The sequence below is a fragment of the Callionymus lyra genome, chromosome 4 (assembly GCF_982586985.1).
Source record: "Callionymus lyra chromosome 4, fCalLyr1.hap1.1, whole genome shotgun sequence".
Taxonomy (NCBI): domain Eukaryota; kingdom Metazoa; phylum Chordata; class Actinopteri; order Syngnathiformes; family Callionymidae; genus Callionymus; species Callionymus lyra.
Window position 1 is genome coordinate 10,406,452 of NC_141821.1, and position 26,966 is coordinate 10,433,417.

Consider the following 26,966-nt stretch of genomic DNA (forward strand, 5'->3'; position numbering starts at 1 on the left):
AGAGTCCATTATCACGTAATAATGTATTCACTCCTCCTCCAGCCAGCTGTCATGACGTCCCGCTTAGTTTATACAACGAGTCCCTTGGAGGTGGAGACTTCCGGGATTGATGACACAAGGTGAGAAACGTGGAGATGTTTGACCAATCACAGCAGAGTGGGTGTGGTTATGGTCTACAAGATTTCGTCTCCAGACAGAAAAACAAAGTGTTTTGAGTGGGCGGGGATAATTTTCTAATGTCCATATTTCAATGAAAAGAGAGTTTTGTACAAACACACACTGATGAAACAATAGAGTCACATATCACAACAAAACACTTAAATTAACGCATTAGTTGAACTTTAAATATGATTACATTTGATTGTTTTACCAAAGTAGGCCACTGTAGGGCGCTGTTGAGGAGCCTTTTTTGGTCTGTTTTAATCAACAATTGGTTAATACACCTGTACACCTGTACTTGGTAGAAACAGGTTTTGAATGCATTTTGAAAACAGTATGAAAGCGTAAAAATTGTAACATAATCTTTATTTAATCTCATGTTTTAATCTTGAATTGTATTTATATTTAAAATGTCAAATAAAGATAGCTTAGATATGATAGCTTAGCCATGCTAGCTGACAAATGCTCTTTGCTAAAGTTGTACTTGTGAGATGTAATTGGAACAATACTACGCAGGTATGAGGTTTATTTGGTCCTTTAAAGAATAAATGCAAAACTTTTGAAGTCTGTTTGTTAATGGTACAAAAACAGTAGCATTTTTATGTCGTTTCTCCTTCTTGACAATGCAACAAGGAATGTTATTGCACTTATAGCTACATTTTTTCTGCCAAATATCTTTGGAAAAAAGAAAAAGGGCTACAGACTTGAAAGGATAAACACATTTTTTATTTACACCGAATGCAGCCTAAAAGTTGCTGCCGAAGTGTTTAATTGATTCATCTTTTAACAAAACAAGTGATGAGTTTTAGATAAAAAACATGTGGAAAACTTACAGAATATTAACTGTAAATGAATTGTTAAATTTGAGTTTTTGTAAAGAAATGTTTTTTTTCTTTGACCTAATTCAATTGAACAGCTGGTAACAATATTTATGATGGAAGTTGAAGAGTTCAGGTTTTATCTTTACAACTCTGAGTTCAAAGTTTTTTTAAAAAAGTGCTGATGGTGGGTATTCCCAGGTTTATCGTAACGGAACAAAAAAATCTATTAATCCACATAAAAGCATGTTCAAATTGATAAACATTGCTTTGTTATTCTGTATCCTGAGACAAATATCAATAATCAACAAGCTAGTAACGATCGCTTACATTTTATTGACAATAAATTGACAACAACAGAAACAGAAACAGAAACAGCAGAAATGAATACAAAAAAAAGAGGCATAATGGGATTTTGTGGTTCCAGCGAACTTAACAACTTGAAAAATGTAATGAGTCAAGAAAGTCTTTTTGTTGAACTCTTTCCCTTTTAAAATAAACATTTTAGCATCAGTGTCCTTTATCACATTAAATTCAAGTGGTTTGTTCTTTCTTTTGTTTTTCTTGATTTTACATTTCAAATGGTTTGAATTTAAATTGCCTTAACTTGATAGTTCAACCCAAATTCACTCACTTTCTACTCGCCCTCATGTCGATTAAAGTTGGGATTATTTCAGAGTAATCTGTTCTTTTTAGAGTTATAGACAAAATATTTGTTCATTTTAATGTAAAGACTGGAGCTCGGTTGTCTTCGTCCAAAAAGACACTACAAAACAAACAAATACTTCCATACTGCTCGTCTGTAACATCCATCTTGTATTGTAGGCTCGACATTAGATATTCTTTAAAAACTTAAACAAGTCTGTATTTTGAACTTGTTTTTAGTGGACGCTGATAGACCATCAGTCTAAATCTTGCATGTGTTTGAATGAAGAAAGTCTTCAGTCAGCAGCTGACAGAACTTCTGCTACTATGCTATACTATACTATGCTACTATGCTACTATGCTACTATGCTACTATGCTACTATGCTACTATGCTACTATGCTACTATGCTAGTATGCTGACGACACTGCCATTGTTGGATGCATCAGGGACAACAGCGAAGACGAGTACAGGAGCCAGAGAGAGAAGAGAGAGGAACCACTTGCAGCTGAACACCTCAAAGACCAAGGAGCTGGTCTTGGACTTTAGACAAACTACTGTCCATCATGGATGATGACATCATCCTCTGAACACTGTCATCAGTGAGCAGAGAAGCAGATGGAGCACTACTGCTCCTCCCATGATGCAACACTAATAGACTCAGGGACTCATTTATTCCTTGTGCTATTAGATTGTTTAATTCTGAGTTTGGGGGCAGGAGTGAAAAGATGATTCTATTCCATGTTAATCTTTATACATTTTTTGTACATTTTTCATTGAACTTTATACTTAGATTTTGGCGACTTAAACTTGTTTCTTTTTATTTTACTTGTGTATATACACACACACACACACACACACACACACACACACACACACACACACACCGGCATTATTGATGTGTTTGTCGACAGTAACAGAATCTGAAACATGTGACTGAGAGAAGATACAGTTACTGAACGAGCTGCCCAGAGGCTGTACTTTGATACAGTATCTTCAAGGCTTTACCGCCTGCGAATACACAAATGACTTCCATTTTTAGTTTGATGCAGTAAAAAGGTTATACAGAAGCAACTTCTATTTTGTGTGCTTAACAGTCTGTTAAAAACACAGTTCTATGTTTGCAGGTCAAATACGTGAAGAAAATACACCTATTATATATATATATTAATATTAGTTTTCTTATTGCAGCCACACTTCTTCCTCCCCAGCCATTGGTTCGTTTGCCTTCACATTTTAAGCCAATGGCGGACAAGCTCCTGTGACCCGGGTCGCGCTGATTGGCCAGTTAACAGTGCAGCGTTTGTAGCAAAAGGGATAAATATTCCCCCGAACTATTTCTCTCAGCACACCTTGTGTTCTGTAGACGCGTGAGTTTATTCATGTATTTATTTTACCAGAAGATATTTCTAAGATTCGTCACTTCACCAGACCCAGGGTTTCTGCGTTCATTTGGTTGGAAGATTGTGAACTATGGTGGCCACGAGCTCCATGAAGATCAAACCCTCTGAGCAGGTGACAGACTGTTGTGTCAAAGGTGAGTTTTGGCTCAAAACTTTTGAGTGACAATGACGTTCATCACCTGTTTGTTCCCAGAGCTCGATTGTTGTCGAGATAACGCCATAAATGTAACTTAACGTTGGTTGTGCTGTGGCTCAATGTAATGTGCAACTTAACCTCCTTTTCTTTTACAAAAAGATGAATCTCTTTAACCAGAGAATTGAAAAAAAATGCCTTAAATTACCTGGAAAATAAAGTGTATTTATAAAGCTATATTTTCTGTCAATATTTTTTTAAAGGAAATACAATATATTGATGACCAACAATCTCTTTGATTCACTTCATTTGTTTTTTCCCATGAAGGGCAGTTTTATTCACAGCAGGATACTTTCACAAACACACCAGAACAAAATGCAGTACATGCAAATATTCAGGACATTAACAGACAATTCTACAGGACAATTTATTCGGAAAGAAGGAGGACGGTGGAGAAAAAATGAAGCTGATTTGTGGTTCAATATGACATAAAATAATGTCAAATAAATAGGTATGCAAAGGTATGGATGAAGAAGTAGCAGCAGTACCAGAGATTCTCTCTCTGGCCTTAGCTATAGCTCATGGATTGTATTTATTAATATTCAAATAACTAAACAAATCAATGGGGATATTTTGTTACGCGTTTATATAATTTGTTTCAAGGTAAATGTAAATTGACTTTCATCCTTTTGCATTAGCTTTTGTTTTAGCTTCTTTATATATTACCAAATGTTGAGAGATCATTTTTATAGATGATACAAAAGTTTAAAAAGAGATTTCTATCCATGCATCGCCTCAACTGATTATGTACCTTCGCCACTTCAACTGATCTTTGCCTTCAGATGCCGACTTCTGGTCGGACCCCCAGAGGACGACCGACGTCTCGGAAGACTGGACTTGTCGGCGACTGAGCAGGCAGTTGGAGAATTGTCTCTCTCGGTCCAAGAAGACCACCCTGCACTGCGCCGCCCTCCTGGTCCCGGAGAAGCTCACGCACAGGGTCTCCTGCGAGGTCCTGCGACTGGCGTCCGGCGAGCCCTGCGGCCTACGAGGCTGCGTCCTCCACGTCCTCCTGGAGCAGGGCGAGGGCTGCATGCGTCTGGAGAGGATGGCGTGCGACGCCAGCGTGGTGCCCACTTTCGAGCTGACGCTGGTGCTCAAGCAGGACGGCGCCGGTTGGCCCAGTCTGACGGACTTTCTCTTCTTCAAGACCTGCTTCTCCCCGAGACTTGGACACGCCCTCAAACTGAGTCCCAGTTTCCGACTGGTCAAGAAGAAGCTGTACTCGTCGTCGGACGGTGCCGTGGTGGAGTGTTAGACGGAGCACGAGAGATTTGTGTCGTCAATCTTCTTCGATATCTTTGGATATGACTGAATGTTCCTCCATGTTAACCTTCAAGTATCATCTTTGCACCTTTTTTTTCCAAATTGGATTTTTTAATATAATGAGATCAAAAGTGACTTGTTTCTGTCCTCCTTAGACAATAAATATTTTAATATTTACATCTGTGTCCTGTGTTACTTCTTGGATCATACATAAGGGTTCATGTGTTTGATTTATCTTGAGGTGAAGTTATATTTGAATTTCCAGTTGCTGGTTTAAAGGGATTGATCTATGAAGTCACTCTTCTGTCAGCGAGTCAGGTTGTTCGTCACACTGACCCACATTAGAGATGTCACCATAACCATCGCCGGTCATGTGACGCTGCCAGTCGCATACTTGTGTCTGACCTGCTGCACCCTTGTTTTTGTTTTTATCTTCTAGTTCGGGACTTTGACACTGGACTGTGCATGTCTCATAAAAGTGACGGACTGGCTCTCATTACAGTCGTGGAGAGGAATGTCTCACTGGTGCTGCACACAACAAATCACACCTAGAACCTACTGCTCAGACTGAGGACATCTTGGAAAAAAAAAAAAAAGGAGATAAAATGTATAAACTAAACGTGCATTTTGAATATCAATGAATTGTTTAAGTCCCGGAGAACCTAACGACTTAACCATCTTATTTTGAAATAATCTTATGTATAAGAGTGTTGATTTCGGATGACATTCTGCATGAGTTTAAGGTTGTTTATTTGCCATTCGTACACAACCAGCAGTCATTAACCTTCTTATGCTATTATCTTATGAACAGTTCAAGTAGTAAGGACTTTGGTTGAGAAGTATATCAAGTTAACATTAAAACCACTATACTGCTTCGAAGGATGAACTATATAAAAAAAGAACAATATAAAAAAAATGTATGTCACAATATGCATGAGGACACTAAGTAAAAAAAATAAAGCATATAGTATAATAAACATTTAAAAACATTGAACATACAGTATATCATTCATTAATTTATGTTCTTCTCTATCCTAGTTTCATCGGCCGTGAGGCGAGGGACAGGATGCCAGTCTGTCGGAGTACATAAATATATAAAAATATAAGTACATGTAAGTCAAGTCCAGTGTTTTTTTTCCCCCCGTCATTCTGACGGTGGCCGTGAATAAACAGGATTATTACAGATAGGCATACTAAACTTTTACTTTGAAAAACAGTGAGGAAGTTGGTCCTTTGTCCCTTAAAGTCAACATACCTAGAAGTGAAATGATAATAAAATGCTCGTTCACCAATGTTGACGTTTAAAAGATGTATGAAATGGAGTTTGCGTCATTTTTTGATAAAACATATTGAAATCAAAAACAAAACAACAAAAAAACTGTGTATGAAACAGCATAAGCTTAATTAAGCTTTTTCTTACATTACTACGTTCCAAATTGCGATATTATATTGAACTGAATATCAAATTTCACGCAGTCCATTACAACGACTATACTTGATAAATGATAGAAAGGCTGAGGTTATTTCCTTCATGCTTTTATTGTGAAATGACGTGTCCGTGTGTCGTCAGCTTGATGTTTCAGTCGCAGCAGAACTTCAGGTAACTTTTGATTGTTTTTTCTGCTGCGTCAGCGTTTTTATTTCTTCCATTTTACTTCAACAAAACAACTTTTACACGAGGTTTCTGAAATCTACGCGACGGTCAAAGTGGTGGGAAAACAGAAATGAGGTTTGTTTGTTTTTTTTTTTTCTCCTGTAAATTATTACATTGTTTATTTTTCATTCTGATACTTCAGTAATTTGTCTTACGTTCAGTAGTTTTTATTGCAGCAGTTTGCACTGAAAATACTGCTCGGCTTATTACTATCTCAATGGTTGTAAACAATATTTAATATTTAAGTTTTGAGTTTGTTCGCTGGCTGAGGCCTAAAACGAAGAGAACAATTTTAAACAAATGTAAATGTTTATGTGTGTATATATATAAATATTATTATATATTTATTTTCTTTTAATCAAATAGATTATTAATATATTATATTACATATATTTTACCAATTAGCAATGTCGAAATTGCGTGTTAAAATATAATTAATGTCCTTAACCAACATAATTAAATCCAATTCATCGACTTGGTAGCAGAACCTATAATATATTATATTATACTTTTATTTATTTAACAGTGACAAAATGTACATGCTAGCTTAGATGCTAGCTAACACGTGGTGAGTGGAGGAAGCTAGCAGGTGTGTAGTTGACTTTTTGTGCGACACCGAATTGTGTGAATCTCGTTATCAAGTGTTATCTTTACAACATCTACACGAAGTTGTGCGACTGTCTACAAGGTTGTGTTTGTTTGAATTTTACCCGGAAAATTATTAAAGTGTTTATTTTCAACACTGAAGGTTTGATACATAAGTAATTTCTCATACACTCATTAGTTTGTATTGCAGTAGTTTGCAATGAAAATACTTTATTTTTTATGTTTTATTATCCCAATTGTTGTGAACGATATTTAATATTACAATTTCGAGTTTTGCTCGCTGTCTGATGCCACAACAAAGCCTGAAACAATTACACAAATGTATGACAGCTAGAACACAAGTGTATGACATGTTGAACGCACCTGTATGACTGGTTGAGCGCGCAGCAGAGTGATTTTGAGTGTACAACAAACAAGACAAACTCGCTCAAGCTGGTGGCAGTAATATCACTCCATAGACGTCCGCCTTGATGTGACGTGCGTCGTAAATCCCACCCCATGATGACGCAATGACGTAATCCCGCCCACAGCGTGTCGGCTCAGTCGGTGCATAGTCATTAAAGTGTTTGTCAACAAGTCACCTACCAGGTAATGTTCATATACAAGGCGCTCCGGACTATAAGGCGCACTGTAGTTTAAAAAAAAATTAAAGGCTTTTAGGTGCGCCTTATAGTGCGGAGAATACGGTACTTACTTACTTAATTACAATGTGAATAGAATTAATTTATGCTCAGAGCAGCAGATTTTCATCGTTAAAATTGTCTCACTTGTGTCATTGTGTTGTATTTCCTTTTGCAGGAGTCGTGTTTCTGCCTTGTAACCGAGGGAAGAGCTCAAGAAAAAGAATCCGACACGTGCATTGATGAAAACAATAATCTCAGGAGACGCTTGAATGGGAACGACACAACAACGGCAATCGAACTTCCAGGTGAAACAAACGTGTACCAGTATTTTTTCGAACAGTGGGTCTTATTATCTGTTGCGTCTTGTGTTACTTGTGGTTGTACTCACTGTCCTCGAACTAGTTTTATGGGGTACACGTGCTCACAGGGCGTGTAATACGCATATTTAACCAGTCTTTTGTGTATGCACTTTTTGGGCAGGTGAGTGATATCACGTATTTATAAACAAAAAGTATAAGTGGAGAGCATGTAGTTACGTTTTACTGAACTGTGTGCGCATCGATGTGCCAGCATCAGCTATTAAGCACTGCTGTAAATGGTTTATTTTGCGGGTTTTGTGAACTAGTATATCATTGGTCATTGAACCGGAAGACAGTGTATAGTCGTCGGATCCATGTCAGCCTCACTAGTCATGTTTAGAAGTTCACATCACACAGATTTACGATCAGGATTGATCAAAGATAAATATGTTAACACAAATAACTGTTTGTTTGAGAGGATATTAAATTCAGCCGGACCGATTATCCTTTTGGATAATCCGACGGCCGATGAGAGATCAATTTAAAACTGGCTTATTTTGGCTCTGATGGAGCAGCGCCTCGGACTCCAGTCACTACTCGGTCTCCAACTTTGCCCCATGCCTCTATGATGTTTAATACAAATATGCTTAAAGTAGGGCTGCAGGATTACCGTATGGTCCGGACTATAAGTCGCTCCGGAGTACAAGTCGCACCAGCCATAAAATGCATAATAAAGAAGGAAAAACATATATAAGTCGCACGTTTGGCGGAAATTGATTTGTTCAAATCCAACACCAAGAACATACATGTCATCTTGAAAGGCAATTTAAAATAAAAATAGAATAGAGGCAACAACAGGCTGAATAATTGTACGGTATGCTTACGTTACATGACACAACCTCTGAACACTGTCCTCCTACCCAGGTGCAAAACAAATAGACTCAGGGACTCATTCATCCCTCGGGCTATTCAATTGTACAATTCTGAGTTCGGGGGCAGGAGTGCAGTGAGAGTATCTGGATGTTCTGTTCCATGTTAGTCTTTGTATCCTTTGTCTTTCTTGTTTTTCTTTCCTTGACCTATGTTCTTTGTCTTTGTCTTTAGACTTAGATTGTGTCATCTTGTTCTTCCTCTTTATGTTCTTCTTCTTATTTTATTTTTTATGTATTATTTTGTATTATTTTTTATTGTTTATGAAAAATTGCTGGCTATTGGTAAAAAACAATTTCATTAAAAAAGTTTTACCTTACCTTACCTTACAACTGAGAACGTTCCTGGTATGTTAACATAACATATTAAGAGTTATTCAGATAACTATAGCATAAATAACATGCTAAGAAGTTTACCTAAGCATCCGTGTAACTCCAAAATACAAAAATCCAATGAAATCAACTCCAAAGTAGAAAATTTAGCTCTTCTACGTCGAAATTATCAACACTGGCCTAAAGCGCCCTCTTGCGGTTTATGTGAAAATAACATGTGAAATGATATACCAGTAATAATGGTTTAATAATTTCACACATAAGTTGCTCCAGAGTATAAGTCGCACCCCGGGCCAAACTATGAAAAAAACTGCGACTTATAGTCCGGAAAATCACGATCTCATGACGATTATTTAAAAAAAAAGGTCAGCTGCATAAAAACAAGCGCTTCCTTTCCTCCCTCAACAAGTGATAGCGGCGGAGATAACAAGAGCAGTTCAGAGTGTGAAGAGAAATTAAGGCGAAAATTTGTGTAACATGTTTAAATCCTGAAATAGGTTTGTCATAGAATTGAGGCCGAAGTGTCTGCGTGCACGCTGCTGGCATGTTTGTGTGTGTGTTATGTCAAAGTTTGTTACCTTTAACACTCACACAATTATAATAGGATATATGAAAATACATTGATGTGTATGACTACTTATATATGACAGAGTAACAAGAGCCACTGTGTAAGTAAGTAAGTCATTTATATTTGTAGAGTGTGTGCAGTAAAAGGCAGAATGAATGACTAGTGTTTGTACTTTTCTTTGCTCTGCACTGAAGGTTGTTTTATTATTGACTAATAAATATACAGTATTTTCACCTCACTTTTAGCACGTTTTTCCAGAAGATTTTTAAGTATTTGCCGTGAATTTAGTACGTCTGTTCATTGTTTGTTGTTCAATAAAGTGCAATAAATATTTATATTGAGGGAAACAAATCGTGAGAGAATCGTGATCTCAATTCTAAGCAAAAGAAAAATCGTTATTCTCATTTTGTCCAGAATCGTGCAGCCCTAACTTATAGCTATTTAAAGTTAGGTGTTGGCGTTTGTATTACTCAAAAAATTGATGCCAATATATTAACTTTTACACTAAATGAATATCGGCTCCAAATATCTGTTATCGGCCTCCTTGACTACTAATAATCGGTATTAGGCCCTGAAAAAACAGTAGCCTTGTAACATAACCGAAAAAAATAAGTCATTTTTGTTATGTTTTTCAGTATATAAATCACTTGGCGCGTGTGTGCAGCCTACTCCCATCAGTATGTGTGAATGGTTGTCAAAGCGCTTTGTGACCCTGGTCTAGAAAGGCGCTATTTAAATAGAGATTATTATTATTATTATATAGAATTTGATCTAATATCTTCACATTTTAAGTTCAGATCTAATCTTAATGTTTGTGCAATACTATAAACTGTGGTTTGATTTTCATATCACTAATGACATTATAAATAGATTAACATTTTTTGTTTGTTACATGTATTTAGTGTTATTAACAAAATGGTTCTGTTTATATACATACTTAAGATCAGCGACAAATGAGTAAGTAATATTTATTTATATAGCGCTTTTCGAGACCAGGGTCACAAAGCGCTTAGACAATCAAAACAATACTCAAAAAAGTACATACTTTAAAGATCAAGATAATACTGAGAACAACACAGGAGTTCGAGAAAATCAAGGAAAAGCCTGAACAAATAGAAACGTCTTAAGATGTTTCTTAAAGGAGTCAGTAGATCCATCAAGCGCAAAGAGAGAGAAGATCGTTCCAAAGCTTAGGAGCAACAGCCTGAAAAGATTTCTCTCCTCTGGTCCTGAGCCGTGTGCGTGGAACCATAAGTAGATTCTGATCCACAGACCTCAGAGCCCGAGCTGGGGTGTAAGGCTAGATCAGATCAGTGTATTTTTTACAGTTGTTCATATTTTCTGTCCACTGTTTCAAAAAATTAGATCTAGAACTAGATTCGTACAACTTTGATATCCTACAAAGTATAATTTTCCAAGACTTGGTAGTATAAATCTTTGAGGCTTTGTAGTGTTACGCTGTGACGCTCCAGTTCACTGCAAGGCTTTATAGTATTAGTCGCAAGCCATTGTGGTATTAATCCAAGAGACTTTGTAGTATGGTCTTCAGAGGCTTCGATGCACTCTGAGGCACCGTAGTATTACTGCAAGGCTCCGCCACAGTCTACTCCGCAAGAGTTCCTAGTCTTTTTAGTATTGTGATGCAAGGCTTCATAGTATTACTACTGGAGACTTTGTAGTATTACTCGGCGAGACTACTTTATGTAAAATGTATGCTGACTTGAAATGCATCGTACTCATTTATTTTGTCATTTTAACTCGAATTAAAAGATTATTTCTGTGTTTCAGGTTGTTTCATCAGAAACATCAACCATGTCCACTCAGTCCAGCGACAACAAGGAGTCTGACACCAGGTCGATGGTTGGATGACTTTATACGTGTCGGCTGGCGCTGAGGGAGAGGATTATAAGACGGGTAGGAACACAACTTTCAATTCTCCATGCTCTCATGTTTAAAAGGTGCAGTTCATTAAAAATAACGCTTGAGGCTCAAACAAGTTCTAACCATTTACACATGGTAGTTGCTTTCTTGTTGTTCAATCACAAAACAAACAACTCACAAAAACAAATATAAATGCAGTATGTGGCAACAAAGTGATGTCAGTTACAATTCTATGACACTGGGGGGAGCCAGAAACAATCTATTTTTTTTAACTCAGGTATTCTTGTTCATATACGTTTTGTTGTTGTTTTTATTGTTTAACTTTGAAGTTTTGGGTTCAATGCTATCACTCTGGATATATATATATTTTTTTAATGTTCAAGGCTGCTTGTGGTGCGAGGGTTTGAATTCCTACACTAGGGTGGAGTTTCCACTAAGCATTGGTGGTTCAGTGGTAGAATTCTGGTTTGAAGCTTGTGTTTACTTCTTTTAAGATCACATTTTCATCACGCATTTTCTGTGTTTTCAAAATGTATTGAAAAGCAGTATCTTGTAATGGCAGTTACGATTGTATGACACTTGGAGGAGCCAGAAACCTTCTTTTCAAACTCAGTATTCCTGCTTTACAGATCTACTCCTACATCCATGCTCCTGTGACTGAATCTGTTTAATGTTCACAACTTTTGTTGTTATTAATTTACATTAACGTTGTGGGTTCAATGCTACCGCTTTGTTTTCTAAAATGTTGAAGCCTGCTAGAGTGACTTAGGCTTGTGCTTCCTGCTCTGCGGGTCAAATTCCATCAAGCATTGGTGGTTCAGTGGTAGAATTCTCGCCTGCCACGCGGGAGGCCCGGGTTCGATTCCCGGCCAATGCAACTTCCTTTTGAACATCTGTGCTGCGAGTCAAACAAAAACTTTACTTTTTACTTTTACTGCATGGATTTAATCCTGCTGCCCGTCTGAGGCACTCAAACCTTCTATTGAGTGCAGAAATATGGTGGACTTGGCTCCGATCACTTAGAGATTTGAAGACATGAGATTTTTCCTGGTTTCAGAACAAATAGAAATGCAGTATCTGGCAAGAAAGTAATGAAAGCTACACATTTATGACACTAGGGGGAGCCAGAAAAGTTCTGTTGAAACTCTGCTGCAAAGCTCTCCTTATTTATTAAAGTATATCGAGCTGCAGACACAGATGATTGAGACAGGAAGTTGACTCAGGCCGGTAGTAGTTTCAGACTAGTTAGGGACTGTGCTGTGAGACATACTTTCTCTCTTCCACCAAGATGGAGAAGCTGAAGTGAGAGTGATGTCAAGAAAGTTGCCGGTTCGCTTTCAGGTCGGGACGGAGTCAACTTTCTATGTGGAGTTTGTAGTATGTTTTCCCCCGTGTTGCATGAGTTTACTCCGGGCACTCAGTGTCCTGCGACAGACTGGTGTCCTGTCCAGGGTGTCCCCGCCCCTCGACAAAAGAAACTGGGATAAACTCCACCCCCACGACACAAGGGGGGGGGGGTATGGAACTCTAAGACAACTAACTGGCAGTTATCTTTCTGACAAGCAGTTAGGTAGAACTTCATTGATCAAATGTTTTTTTCCTATTAGACACAGCAATACAGCAATTATTCATGAACATTAAAATTAAAATAAGAACAAAAACAAGAGAAATAAAGAGAAAGAACAAGATGGTACAATCTAAGTATAAAGATAAAGAACATAGATCAAAGACAAATAACAAAGACAAAGGATACAAAGACTAACATAGAACAGAACATCATGATACTTTTGCTCCACTACTGCCCGCAAACTCAGAATTGTACAATCTAATAGCCCGAAGAATGAATGGGTTCCTGAGTCTATTAGTGTTGCATCATGGGAGGAGCATTCGTGCTCCATCTGCTTCTCTGCTCACTGATGACAGTGTTCAGAGGATGATGTCATCATCCATGATGGACAGTAGTTTGTTCAATGATCTCCTCTCAGCAACTGTCACCAGTGAGTCCAGCTTCATGCCAACCTCAGAGCCAGCCTTTCTGATCAATCTGTCCAACCTGTTGACTCTCCTCTTGGACACATTCCCAACACACCACAGCATAAAACAGGACACTGGCCACCACAGACTGGTAGAACATGCAGAGGAGCTTCCTGCAGATGTTCAATGATCGAAGCCTCCTCAGAAAGTACTACATTAATGTTATGGGTTCAATGCTACCGCTTTGTTTTCTAAAATGTTCAAGCCTGCTAGAGTGATTTAAGATTGTGATTCCTGCTCTGCGGGTCAAATTCCATCAAGCATTGGTGGTTCAGTGGTAGAATTCTCGCCTGCCACGCGGGAGGCCCGGGTTCGATTCCCGGCCAATGCAACTTCCTTTTGAAGATCTGTGTTGCGTGTCAAACAAAAGCTTTACTTTTACTGCCTGGATTTAATCCTGCTGCTAGTCTGAGGCACTCAAACCTTTTAGTGAGTGCAGAAATATGGTGGACTTGGGCTCCACCCACTTAGAGATTTGACACAACATGAGATCTTTCTTGCTTTTAGAACAAATAGAAATGCAGTATCTGGCAAGAAAGTAATGAAAGCTACACATTTTTGACACTAGGGGGAGCCAGAAACATTCTGTTGAAACTCTGCTTCAAGTATCTCCTTATTTATTTGAATATATCGAGCTGCAGACACAGATGATTGAAACTGGAAGTTGACTCAGGCCGGTAGTAGTTTCAGACCAGTTAGGAACTGGGCTGTGAGACTTACTTTCTCTCTTCCACCAAGATGGAGAAGCTGAAGTGAGAGTGATATCAAGAAAGTTGCCGGTTCGCTTTCAGGTCAGGACGGAGTCAACTTTCTATGTGGAGTTTGTAGTATGTTTACCCCCGTGTTGCATGAGTTTACTCCGGGCACTCAGTGTCCTGCGACAGACTGGTGTCCTGTCCAGGGTGTCCCCGCCCCTCGACCAAAGAAACTGGGATAAACTCCAGCCCCCCCGCGACACAAGGGGGGGTATGGAACTCCAAGACAACTAAGTGGCAGTTATCTTTCTGACAAGCAGTTAGGTAGAACCTTTAATTAAAGAGTGAAATACTGACATTTTGATGGGGTTGAGGCTTCATATAGGAACAACCAACTGCCAATGATGGGTGTCGAGTGCATTGATCTTCCTCAGCGACAAGGCAGAGAAATGTAACCTATAGCGACAGCCTGTAGAGGGCAGAGCAACCATGAAAAAGAAGCCCTTTCCTGGTTTTTTAAAACAAAACAAAAAAACACATGCCGTATATCACAAAGAAGCAATGGGAAGTTGTTGTGTTTTTACCATGTTGGAGCCAAAAGTACAAATTTCAAACTCAGTATTGCTTCATTGAGGAGTTCTTCAGTACATTCAAGCTGAACAGGCTGATCAGATTATTTTCCATTTTTGGGCTCTGTGTGCTTCTGTGGCCACCAGTAGAGTTCTTGTGGTGGATTCATTGCTCTGATTATTTTTGTTAATGTTAAAGATTACTAGGGTGGTTTGACGCTTGTGTTTCCTTCTTATAAGATCATATTTTCATCAATCAAACATTTTCTGTGTTTTCAAAATGTATTGAAAAGCAGTATCTTGTAATAGCAGTTACGATTGTATGACACTTGGAGGAGCCAGAAACATTATTTTAAAACTCAGTATTCCTGCTTTACGGATCTACTCCTACATCCATGCTCCTGTGACTGAATCTGTTTAATGTTCACAACTTTTGTTGTTATTAATTTACATTAACGTTGTGGGTTCAATGCTACCGCTTTGTTTTCTAAAATGTTCAAGCTTGCTAGAGTGATTTAAGCTTGTGCCTCCTGCTCTGCGCGTCAAATTCCATCAAGCATTGGTGGTTCAGTGGTAGAATTCTCGCCTGCCACGCGGGAGGCCCGGGTTCGATTCCCGGCCAATGCAACTTCCTTTTGAACATCTGTGCTGCGTGTCAACAGATTTAATCCTGCTCCTCGTCTGAGGCACTCACACCTTCTAGTGAGTGCAGAAATATGGTGGACTTGGGCTCCACCCACTTAGAGCTTTGACACAACATGAGATTTTTCTTGCTTTTAGAACAAATAGAAATGCAGTATCTGGCAAGAAAGTAATGAAAGGTACACATTTCTGACAATAGGGGGAGCCAGAAACATTATGTTGAAACTCTGCTTCAAGGATCTCCTTATTTATCAGAATCAGAAATCCTTTATTTGTCCCGCGAGGGGAAATTCGGTTTATACAACAGCAGAGCAATATACCACAAATAAAACACCCAGAAATAAAATAATAAAATGAAAAAAATCTAAATATAATAAAATAGAAATCTGCACCATACTATATATACACAACATATTTACAAAAATAACAAGAAGAAAGGTGCTGTTAAATATTTATATGGCTGTGTTCTTGTTGTGGAGTCTGATGGCAGCAGGTATTAAAGTATATCGAGCTGCAGACGCAGATGATTGAGACAGGAAGTTGACTCAGGCTGGTAGTAGTTTCAGACCAGTTAGGAACTGGGCTGTGAGACTTACTTTCTCTCTTCCACCAAGATGGAGAAGCTGAAGTGAGAGTGATATCAAGAAAGTTGCCGGTTCGCTTTCAGGTCAGGACGGAGTCAACTTTCTATGTGGAGTTTGTAGTATGTTTTCCCCCGTGTTGCATGAGTTTACTCCGGGCACTCAGTGTCCTGCGACAGACTGGTGTCCTGTCCAGGGTGTCCCCGCCCCTTGACCAAAGAAACTGGGATAAACTCCAGCCCCCTGCGACACAAGGGGGGGGTATGGAACTAACTGGCAATTATTTTTCTGACAAGCAGTGCAGTAGAACCTTTCATTAAAGAGTGAAATACTGACATTTTGATGGGGTTGAGGCTTCATATAGGAACAACCTACTGCCAATGATGTGTGTCGAGTGCATTGATCTTCCTCAGCGACCAAGCAGATAAATGCAACCTATAGCGACAGCCTGTAGATGACGGGAAGTTTTTTTTTTTTTTACCATGTTGGAGCCAAAAATACAAATTTCAAACTCAGTATTGCTTCATTGAGGAGTTCTTCAGTACATTCAAGCTGAACAGGCTGATCAGATTATTTTCCATTTTTGGGCTCTGTGTGCTTCTGTGGCCACCAGTAGAGTTCTTGTGGTGGATTCATTGCTCTGATTATTTTTGTTAATGTTAAATATTTCTAGGGTGGTTTGAAGCTTGTGTTTCCTTCTTATAAGATCACATTTTCATCAAACATTTTTTGTGTTTTCAAAAAGCAGTGTCTTGTAATGGCAGTTCTGATTGTATGACACTTGGAGGAGCCAGAAACCTTCTTTTCAAACTCAGTATTTCTGCTTTACGGATCTACTCCTACATCCATGCTACTGTGACTGAATCTGTTTAATGTTCACATCTTTTGTTGTTATTAATTTACATTAGCGTTGTGGGTTCAATGCTACCGCTTTGTTTCTAAAATGTTGAAGCCTGCTAGAGTGATTTAAGCTTGTGCCTCCTGCTGGGCGGGGCAAGATCCATCAAGCATTGGTGGTTCAGTGGTAGAATTCTCGCCTGCCACGCGGGAGGCCCGGGTTCGATTCCCGGCCAATGCAACTTCCTTTTGAAGATTTGTGTTGCGTGTCAAGCAAAAGCTTTACTTTTACTTTTACTGCCTGGATTTAATCCTGCTGCTCGTCTGAGGCACTCAAACCCTTTAGTGAGTGCAGAAATATGGTGGACTTGGGCTCCACCCACTTAGAGATTTGACACAACATGAGATTTTTCTTGCTTTCAGAACAAATAGAAATGCAGTATCTGGCAAGAAAGTAATTAAGCTACACATTTCTGACACTAGGGGGAGCCAGAAACATTCTGTTGAAACTCTGCTTCAAGGATCTCCTTATTTATTAAAGTATATCGAGCTGCAGACACAGATGATTGAGACAGGAAGTTAACTCAGGCCGGTAGTAGTTTCAGACCAGTTAGGGACTGTGCTGTGAGACTTACTTTCTCTCTTCCACCAAGATGGAGAAACTGAAGTGAGAGTGCTATCAAGAAAGTTGCCGGTTCGCTTCCAGGTCGGGAGGGGGTCAACTTTCAATGTGGAATTTGTAGTATATTTTCCACGTGTTGCATGAGTTTACTCCGGGCACTACTTGTCCTGCGACCGACTGGTGTCCTGTCCAGGGTGTCTCCTGTCCAGGGTGTCCCCCGCCCCTCGACCAAGGAATCTGGGATAAACTCCAGCCCCCCCGCGACACAATGGAACTCCAAGACAACTAAATGGCAATTATCTTTCTGACAAGCAGTGCAGTAGAACCTTTCATTAAAGAGTGAAATACTGACATTTTGATGGGGTTGAGGCTTCATATAGGAACAACCAACTGCCTATGATGTGTGTCGAGTGCATTGATCTTCCTCAGCGACGAGGCAGATAAATGCAACCTATAGCGACAGCCTGTAGAGGGCAGAGCAACCATGAAAAAGAAGCCCTTTCCTGTTTTTTTTAAAACTAAACAAAAAAACACATGCCGTATATCACAAAGAAGCAATGGGAAGTTGTTGTTTTTTTACCATGTTGGAGCCAAAAATACAAATTTCAAACTCAGTATTGCTTCATTGAGTTCTTCAGTATGACTGACTCCTTTAAGAAACATCTTAAGATGTTTTTATTTGTTCAGGCTTTTCCTTGATTTTCTGGAACTCCTGTTGTGTTATCAGTTTTTTTCTTGATCTTTTAAGTATATACTTTATGGAATATTGTTTAGATTGTTTAAGCGCTTTGTGACCCTGGTCTGGAAAAGCGCTATACAAATAAAAATTACTTACTTACTTACTTACATTAAAACTTAACTGGCTGATCAGATTTATTTTGCCACCTTCGGGCTCTGTGTGCTTCTGTGGCCACCAGTAGAGTTCTTGTGGTGGATTCATTGCTCTGATTATTTTGTTAATGTTGAAGATTTCTAGGGTGGTTTGACGCTTGTGTTTCCTTCTTTTAAGATCATATTTATTTTCTGTGTTTTCAAAATGTATTGAAAAGCATTATCTTGTAATGGCAGTTACGATTGTATGACATTTGGAGGAGCCAGAAATATTATTTTCAAACTCAGTATTCCTGCTTTACGGATCTACTCCTACATCCATGCTCCTGTGACTGAATCTGTTTAATGTTCACAACTTTTGTTTTATTAATTTACATTAACGTTGTGGGTTCAATGCTACCGCTTTGTTTTCTAAAATGTTCAAGCTTGCTAGAGTGATTTAAGCTTGTGCCTCCTGCTCTGCGGGTGAAATTCCATCAAGCATTGGTGGTTCAGTGGTAGAATTCTCGCCTGCCACGCGGGAGGCCCGGGTTCGATTCCCGGCCAATGCAACTTCCTTTTGAAGATCTGTGCTGCGTGTCAACAGATTTAATCCTGCTCCTCGTCTGAGGCACTCACACCTTGTGAGTGCAGAAATATGGAAGACTTGGGCGACACCCACTTAGAGCTTTGACACAACATGATATTTTTCTTGCTTTTAGAACAAATAGAAATGCAGTATCTGGCAAGAAAATAATGAAAGGTACACATTTCTGACAATAGGGGGAGCCAGAAACATTATGTTGAAACTCTGCTTCAAGGATCTCCTTATTTATCAGAATCAGAAATCCTTTATTTGTCCCGTGAGGGGAAATTCGGTTTAAACAACAGCAGAGCAATATACCACAAATAAAACACCCAGAAATAAAATAATAAAATGAAAAAAATCTAAATATAATAAAATAGAAATCTGCACCATATTATATATACACAACATATTTACAAAAATAACAAGAAGAAAGGTGCTGTTAAATATTTATCTGGCTGTGTTCTTGTTGTGGAGTCTGATGGCAGCAGGTATTAAAGTATATCGAGCTGCAGACGCAGATGATTGAGACAGGAAGTTGACTCAGGCCGGTAGTAGTTTCAGACCAGTTAGGAACTGGGCTGTGAGACTTACTTTCTCTCTTCCACCAAGATGGAGAAGCTGAAGTGAGAGTGATATCAAGAAAGTTGCCGGTTCGCTTTCAGGTCAGGACGGAGTTAACTTTCTATGTGGAGTTTGTAGTATGTTTTCCCCCGTGTTGCATGAGTTTACTCCGGGCACTCAGTGTCCTGCGAGAGACTTGTGTCCTGTCCAGGGTGTCCCCGCCCCTCGACCAAGGAAACTGGGATAAACTCCAGCCCCCCGCGACACAATGGAACTCCAAGACAACTAAATGGCAATTATCTTTCTGACAAGCAGTGCAGTAGAACCTTTCATTAAAGAGTGAAATACTGACATTTTGATGGGGTTGAGGCTTCATATAGGAACAACCAACTGCCAATGATGGGTGTCGAGTGCATTGATCTTCCTCAGCGACGAGGCAGATAAATGCAACCTATAGCGACAGCCTGTAGAGGGCAGAGCAACCATGAAAAATAATTCCTTTCCTTCTTTTTTAAAACAAAACAAAAAAACACATGCCATATATCACAAAGAAGCAATGGGAAGTTGTTGTTTTTTTTACCATGTTGGAACCAAAAATACAAATTTCAAACTCAGTATTGCTTCATTGAGGAGTTCTTCAGTACATTCAAGCTGAACAGGCTGATCAGATTATTTTCCATTTTTGGGCTCTGTGTGCTTCTGTGGCCACCAGTAGAGTTCTTGTGGTGGATTCATTGCTCTGATTATTTTTGTTAATGTTAAAGATTTCTAGGGTGGTTTGACGCTTGTGTTTCCTTCTTATAAGATCATATTTTCATCAAACATTTTTTGTGTTTTCAAAAAGCAGTATCTTGTAATGGCAGTTACGATTGTATGACACTTGGAGGAGCCAGAAACCTTCTTTTCAAACTCAGTATTCCTGCTTTACGGATCTACTCCTACATCCATGCTACTGTGACTGAATCTGTTTAATGTTCACAACTTTTGTTGTTATTAATTTACATTAACGTTGTGGGTTCAATGCTACCGCTTTGTTTTCTAAAATGTTGAAGCCTGCTAGAGTGACTTAAGCTTGTGCCTCCAGCTGGGCGGGGCAAGATCCATCAAGCATTGGTGGTTCAGTGGTAGAATTCTCGCCTGCCACGCGGGAGGCCCGGGTTCGATTCCCGGCCAATGCAATTTCCTTTTGAAGATTTGTGTTGCGTGTCAAACAAAAGCTTTACTTTTACTTTTACTGCCTGGATTTAATCCTGCTGCTCAAGGCACTCAAACCCTTTAGTGAGTGCAGAAATATGGTGGACTTGGGCTCCACCCACTTAGAGATTTGACACAACATGAGATTTTTCTTGCTTTCAGAACAAATAGAAATGCAGTATCTGGCAAGAAAGAAATGAAAGCTACACATTTATGACACTAGGGGGAGCCAGAAACTTTCTATCTGGAATTTGTAGTATGTTTTCCCCGTGTTGCATTAGTTTACTCCGGGCACTACGTGTCCTGCGACCGACTGGTGTCCTGTCCAGGGTGTCTCCTGTCCAGGGTGTCTCCTGTCCAGGGTGTCCCCCGCTCCTCGACCAAGGAAACTAGGATAAACTCCAGCCCCCCCGCGACACAATGGAACTCCAAGACAACTAAATGGCAATTATCTTCCTGACAAGCAGTGCAGTAGAACCTTTCATTAAAGAGTGAAATACTGACATTTTAATGGGGTTGAGGCTTCATATAGGAACAACCTACTGCCTATGATGGGTGTCGTGCAACCTATAGCGACAGCCTGTAGAGGGCAGAGCAACCATGAAAAAGAAGCCCTTTCCTGGTTTTTTTAAAACTAAACAAAAAAACACATGCTGTATATCACAAAGAAGCAACAGGAAGTTTGTTTATTTGTGGGGTTTTTTTACCATGGGGGAGCCAAAAATAATAATTTCAAACTCAGTATTGCTTCATTGAGGAGTTCTTCAGTATCCTTGATGGAGTCTACTGACTCCTTTAAGAAACATCTTAAGACGTTTTTATTTGTTCAGGCTTTTCCTTGATTTTCTGGAACTCCTGTTGTGTTATCAGTTTTTTTCTTGATCTTTTAAGTATATACTTTATGGAATATTGTTTAGATTGTTTAAGCGCTTTGTGACCCTGGTCTGGAAAAGCGCTATACAAATAAAAATTACTTACTTACTTACTTACATTAAAACTGAACTGGCTGATCAGATTTATTTTGCCACCTTCGGGCTCTGTGTGCTTCTGTGGCCACCAGTAGAGTTATTGTGGTGGATTCATTGCTCTGATTATTTTTGTTAATGTTGAAGATTTCTAGGGTAGTTTGACGCTTGTGTTTCCTTCTTATAAGATCATATTTTCATCAAACATTTTCTGTGTTTTCAAAATGTATTGAAAAGCAGTATCTTGTAATGGCAGTTACAATTGTATGACACTTGGAGGAGCCAGAAATATTATTTTCAAACTCAGTATTCCTGCTTTACGGATCTACTCCTACATCCATGCTACTGTGACTGAATCTGTTTAATGTTCACAACTTTTGTTGTTATTAATTTACATTAACGTTGTGGGTTCAATGCTACCGCTTTGTTTTCTAAAATGTTCAAGCTTGCTAGAGTGATTTAAGCTTGTGCCTCCTGCTCTGCGGGTCAAATTCCATCAAGCATTGGTGGTTCAGTGGTAGAATTCTCGCCTGCCACGCGGGAGGCCCGGGTTCGATTCCCGGCCAATGCAACTTCCTTTTGAAGATCTGTGTTGCGTGTCAAACAAAAGCTTTACTTTTACTATTAATGCCTGGATTTAATCCTGCTGCTCATCTGAGGCACTCAAACCTTCTAATGAGTGCAGAAATATGGTGGACTTGGGCTCCACCCACTTAGAGATTTGACACAACATGAGATTTTTCTTGCTTTCAGAACAAATAGAAATACAGTATCTGGCAAGAAAGTAATAAAAGCTACACATTTCTGACACTAGGGGGAGCCAGAAACATTCTGTTGAAACACTGCTCTCCTTGTGTAGTTCGATACTGATTATTGCAGCATATAAATTAGGGACAATCTTTTTTATTTTACTCTAGATGACATCTGCAAGTCGTCTTGTTCTGAGGCAGCCAAACCTTTAAGTGAGTTCAGACCAATTCATTTTAGCATTTTCTGTGACTGACACTGGGAGAAACCAAACATCTTTTTCAAAACAGCAATCCTGCTTATAGGGTCTCTCTACATTCAAGCTCACAATAGTTTGTTTTTCTTTTTTTATAATCTTTTTTTTGCCACTGTGTGTCATATGTGCACTTCTGTGACTCAACATATTTGGCCCCGGTTTAGTGAAATCTCATTAAGACCAACGACTTTTTGTCGGCATTTTCACCCTCCCCCACACTTCCACCACATACACTCCGGCCCCCCTTTTTAACTTGCGGAATGTGTCTGTGAGCTCATCCAGCCAATCGCGTGAGCCAGCGTCTGTTAACATTTGAATGGCTCTCCCGTGAGCCTTCACTCCGCTCTTGAACAAGCCGTAAACCTCACCATGAGTAAAGGACATACTATAACGATCGCCCTTATATACCTGTCGGCACGGTAGCTCCAATTGTAACAGTTCGCTGTTACATCAATTAAAATTGGAACGATACAGAGAAGATTAGCATGGCCCCTGCGCAAGGATGACACGCAAATTCGTGAAGCGTTCCTTATTTTGTTTTTTTAATAAGTGTGATGACGACCTTTACTTTAGCAGATTTACACCAGTGACTCACGGAAATGTATATGAAAAGTATGAATCAAATCTCACTAACTTGCTATTGTCTAATTAAGAATCTTCTTTTACATAATGTTCTGGGTTTGGTTTGGTTCCTTTTTCTAACCCCCCACACATGTTTAATACCTTCTTATCTTCTATTCCTCCACCTCTTTGTTCTCCTTTACACGGACACACACATACACAGGGGTGGGTCACCATCACACACACCCCCCCCACACTTCCACTGAGCCAACCAACATCCCAGACACTTGGAGCAGGAAACAAAGGAGCATTTGCTGCACTTTCAAAACCTTTGTTCTCAACCGGTTTTCTCCAGTTTCCCTGTTAGTCATATTTATACAGCGCTTTTCCAGACCAGGGTCTCAAAGCGCCTAAACAATCAAAACAATACCCAATAAAATATATACTTAAAAGGTCAAGATAAAACTGAGACCAACACAGGAGCCTCAGAAAATCAGGGAAAAGCCTGCACGAATAAGAATGTCTTAAGTTGTTTGTTGAGTCAGTAGATCATCAAACACAGAGATGGTTCCAAAGCTTAGGAGCAACAGTCTGGAAGAATTTCTCTCCTCTGGTCCTGAACCGTGTGCAAGGAACCATCAGTAGATTCTGATCCACAGACCTCAGAGCCCGAGCTGGGGTGTAAGTCTGGATCAGATCACTGATTTAAGGAGGAGTCTGACCATGAATAGATCTGAAAGTAAGAACCAGAATTTTAAAGTTGATCCTGAAAGAATATGCCAGGATCGGAGAAATGTTAGTTCTTCTACTAGAGCGGGTCTCTCTGCAGAGTTCTGTATCAACTGCAGGCGAGACAACTCCTCCTTGTTAAGACATGAAAACAAACTGTTGCAATAGTCCAGGCAGGAGACACAAACACATGGATTATAAGGTCCAGATCATGTTCCTAATTTTAATGATTTTTCTTAGTTGAAGGAAACAGTTTCCGGTCTGTTTTCTTTAGTGTTGAACAAGAGACATGTCTTTATCAAATACAACACCCAGGTTTCTAAGGATCAGTTTGACAGACTGACCTAAGTCACCCAAGTACTGACTCAACCCTGGAATCTTATCATCAGGAGCAATAACCAGAGTTTCTGTTTTGTCCACATTTAGCTGCAAAGGGTTTTCAATCATTGTGTGATTTCTAGCAAACAATTGACTGAGCTTCTCAGCCTCTGAGGCCTAAATGTGGCCTTTTTGATGATTTTTTTTAAAAAATTAAAGTTAAACCCTGTGTTCTGTATCGTTCCAGTCCCGAAAAAGATCCGGCCGAGTGAGCTGAGCGATTACAGACCGATGGCACTGACTTCCCAGCTGATGAAGACACTGGAGCGGTTGGTCGACAGCAGTAGACTACCATTCTCTGTCTGAGGAGGATGTAGCAGATCTGGAATCCGGTCTTCTCATCAGCAAGGTAATGAACTAGGTTTGTAAATTTAATTTTGAATATACAATAGCTAATTCAGTAATGCATTACACAGGTCAGAAGTTCCAAAGATGCACAAACCTTGTTCGACTATGCTGATGAAATTGTGAGCTGTGGATACACCAGCCACTTAAACTTGAACAGCAAAGAAAACATCATTAGGTATTAATGTTAAGGTACTTTTCATGAAAATTTAAATGTACAGTATATTTAAAACAAACTATCTCCTCAAACCAATGTCTATCAACGTTTTTGTATTTTTATTATTGTTAGGTTAGGTTAGGTAGAACTTTATTGATTAGAATTTATATGAAATTGTTTTTTTCCAATTAGCCACAGCAATACAGCAATTATTCATAAAAATAAAATAAGAACAAAGAGAAAGAACAAGATGATACAATCTAAGTCTAAAGATAAAGAACATAGATCAAAGAAAAATAACAAAGACAAAGGATACAAGATACTTTCACTCCACTCCTGCCCCCACAGCAGAAGTCGTACCTCAGCAGCCCACGCAACTGCTTTACTTTGTTGCCCTGAATGTGTGTTCATTTTTATCTATTGTCTATTTTCATTAAGTTTTGTGTTTTCACGCTTGTTCATTTTTATCTATGTCATTTTGCACTTTTCATGATGGTTCATTTGTATTTATTGCATTTTCACTTTGTGTTTTGAATGTGTGACCGTTTTAATACATTATTTTGCACTTTCTCATGATGGTTGTTTGTCAGTGTTTGTTTAATTTTACTCTTGTTATTTTTATATAAACACAATTACATATTTAGACACATTTAGTATATTTGTGTTGTATAAAGCACAATAAATAATGAAAATAATGTCTTTATTTGCATTAGGCCATACACGGTTTCAACACTAGAGGGAACCAGACACCATCTTCTACTGAACTACATCCCCAGATGACATCTGACGTGCAGTGAAGGTATTTTAAAGATAAAACATGTTTCTTATCTTTTATATTGACAGTATACAATCAGACGGTAATATAATAAAAAACGGACTTAGTTGGGAAAATCTAGATCCTTTCATTTACAGGTTTATTTACTCATGTCCTTCCTGTCCTACTTATGGAGGCTGAGGAGGACAAAAATAGGTTTACACAGTCATGACACAAGATGTACTCTGTGTATGAAAAAAAACAAAAATGTTTTTATAGATGAGACAAAATTAGAATACATCAACACTAGTTTCAAACAGACGTGTGTTCTGTTATCTCAAAACAATTACACTTAGATCAACAGTCATTTCCAGACTGACCTGACCATAGAGAAACAGAGGAAAGTATTTTAAGTCTTATTTAGACGAGGACCATTTATTACTTATTTATTTGAAGGAAACTCACACTTAGGGTGAGGTGAAGAACTCAACTTGCAACAGATTTTCTCCCAGAGGGAGAGACGCATCAACTGCCCGATAAAGCTTCTCTAAACCTTAACTCTCGTCTTTTGTTTGTTACTAGTGGAGCTGCTGAACTCTCCGGTTGAACTCCGGACGACGGTGAGTCTGCCGAGCTCAGAGCAGCATCTGGTGCAGATCAACTGCAGAAACAAATTCATTTCCCCGAAAGAAGGGAACTTCGCAAAACAACTCCACTTCAGATGACATTGCACAATGATTGGCCGTCAGCCTGCTGGGAGGACGACAAACGTTACTTCACCGTGAGCTGCGTGGTTTGTCAGGATATTGGAGCTGAAGTGGCCTGAGAGTGGCGTTCCTTCATGGTGAATTTGAAGAACTGGCTACATGAGTAAGACAAACCGATTTTTCTTCCCAATTCAATTTCAAAACTAAGATTTTCCATCAAATTAACAAATCATAATGTTTTTATGTAACACTCCCACTTGTCCAGTTTTTAGACATCATTCACCAACAACCTCAGATTTTTGAACTTGTGTAAAATATATTTTTATATAATATCTTTCAGCTGATCAGACAAAATAGTTTTTAGAATGAAAACCAGCATTATTGTTGATATAACTGTAAATATTTTTTACTGCAAACTTATAGATAATTTTACTATACTTATTAATTATTTATTAGTGTTACATATTGTTGACTCAATCTATGTCGTTTAATCATTAATGTTTGTCATGTGATCATATATTTCATCATTATATATATCATGTGATCATTATATATGTCATGTGATCATATGTTTAATCATTTATGTTTGTCATGTGATCATATATTTGATCATTATATATTTCATGTGATCATATATTTGATCATTATGTTTGTCATGTGATCATATATTTGATCATTATATATGTCATGTGATCATATATTTGATCATTATGTTTGTCATGTGATCATATATTTGATCATTTATGTATGTCATGTGATCATATATTTGATAATAATGTTTGTCATGTGATCATATATTTGTCATGTGATCATATATTTGATCATATTTTTGTCACGATCATATATTTGATCATTAT

General features: G+C 38.7%; 1 protein-coding gene, 1 long non-coding RNA gene and 8 other non-coding genes across 10 annotated transcripts; all 10 read left to right on the forward strand.

Annotated features, from left to right (window-relative positions):
- The first annotated feature begins 3,094 nt into the window (after positions 1-3,094).
- LOC148081723 (DNA damage-inducible transcript 4-like protein) lies at positions 3,095-4,619 on the forward strand. Its single transcript, XM_087788712.1, has 2 exons — positions 3,095-3,158; positions 4,000-4,619. The coding sequence occupies exons 1-2, from the start codon at positions 3,095-3,097 to the stop codon at positions 4,473-4,475; spliced, it is 540 nt and encodes a 179-aa protein (XP_087644838.1). The 3' UTR covers positions 4,476-4,619.
- Positions 4,620-6,054: 1,435 nt separating this feature from the next.
- Positions 6,055-26,524, forward strand: LOC148081724 (uncharacterized). The gene is made up of 6 exons (XR_015710880.1): positions 6,055-6,212; positions 7,542-7,671; positions 11,284-11,409; positions 24,334-24,495; positions 25,362-25,447; positions 25,985-26,524. It is a non-coding gene; the product is annotated as an uncharacterized LOC148081724 (long non-coding RNA).
- trnag-gcc (transfer RNA glycine (anticodon GCC)) lies at positions 12,183-12,253 on the forward strand. Its single transcript has one exon. It is a non-coding gene; the product is annotated as a tRNA-Gly (tRNA).
- trnag-gcc (transfer RNA glycine (anticodon GCC)) lies at positions 13,671-13,741 on the forward strand. Its single transcript has one exon. It is a non-coding gene; the product is annotated as a tRNA-Gly (tRNA).
- On the forward strand, positions 15,231-15,301 carry trnag-gcc (transfer RNA glycine (anticodon GCC)). The gene has a single exon. It is a non-coding gene; the product is annotated as a tRNA-Gly (tRNA).
- Positions 16,905-16,975, forward strand: trnag-gcc (transfer RNA glycine (anticodon GCC)). The gene has a single exon. It is a non-coding gene; the product is annotated as a tRNA-Gly (tRNA).
- Positions 18,668-18,738, forward strand: trnag-gcc (transfer RNA glycine (anticodon GCC)). The gene has a single exon. It is a non-coding gene; the product is annotated as a tRNA-Gly (tRNA).
- Positions 20,424-20,494, forward strand: trnag-gcc (transfer RNA glycine (anticodon GCC)). Its single transcript has one exon. It is a non-coding gene; the product is annotated as a tRNA-Gly (tRNA).
- On the forward strand, positions 21,976-22,046 carry trnag-gcc (transfer RNA glycine (anticodon GCC)). Its single transcript has one exon. It is a non-coding gene; the product is annotated as a tRNA-Gly (tRNA).
- On the forward strand, positions 22,910-23,015 carry LOC148081732 (U6 spliceosomal RNA). Its single transcript, XR_015711206.1, has one exon. It is a non-coding gene; the product is annotated as a U6 spliceosomal RNA (small nuclear RNA).
- Positions 26,525-26,966: the final 442 nt, after the last annotated feature.

What these genes read in the sequence shown, in the direction of transcription:
- LOC148081723 (XM_087788712.1), top strand. Translation starts at nt 3,095, where the DNA reads ATGGTGGCCACGAGCTCCATGAAGATCAAACCCTCTGAGCAGGTGACA. An exon ending in GACAGACTGTTGTGTCAAAG is followed by an intron (nt 3,159 to 3,999) that starts GTGAGTTTTGGC and finishes CTTTGCCTTCAG; the next exon opens with ATGCCGACTTCTGGTCGGAC.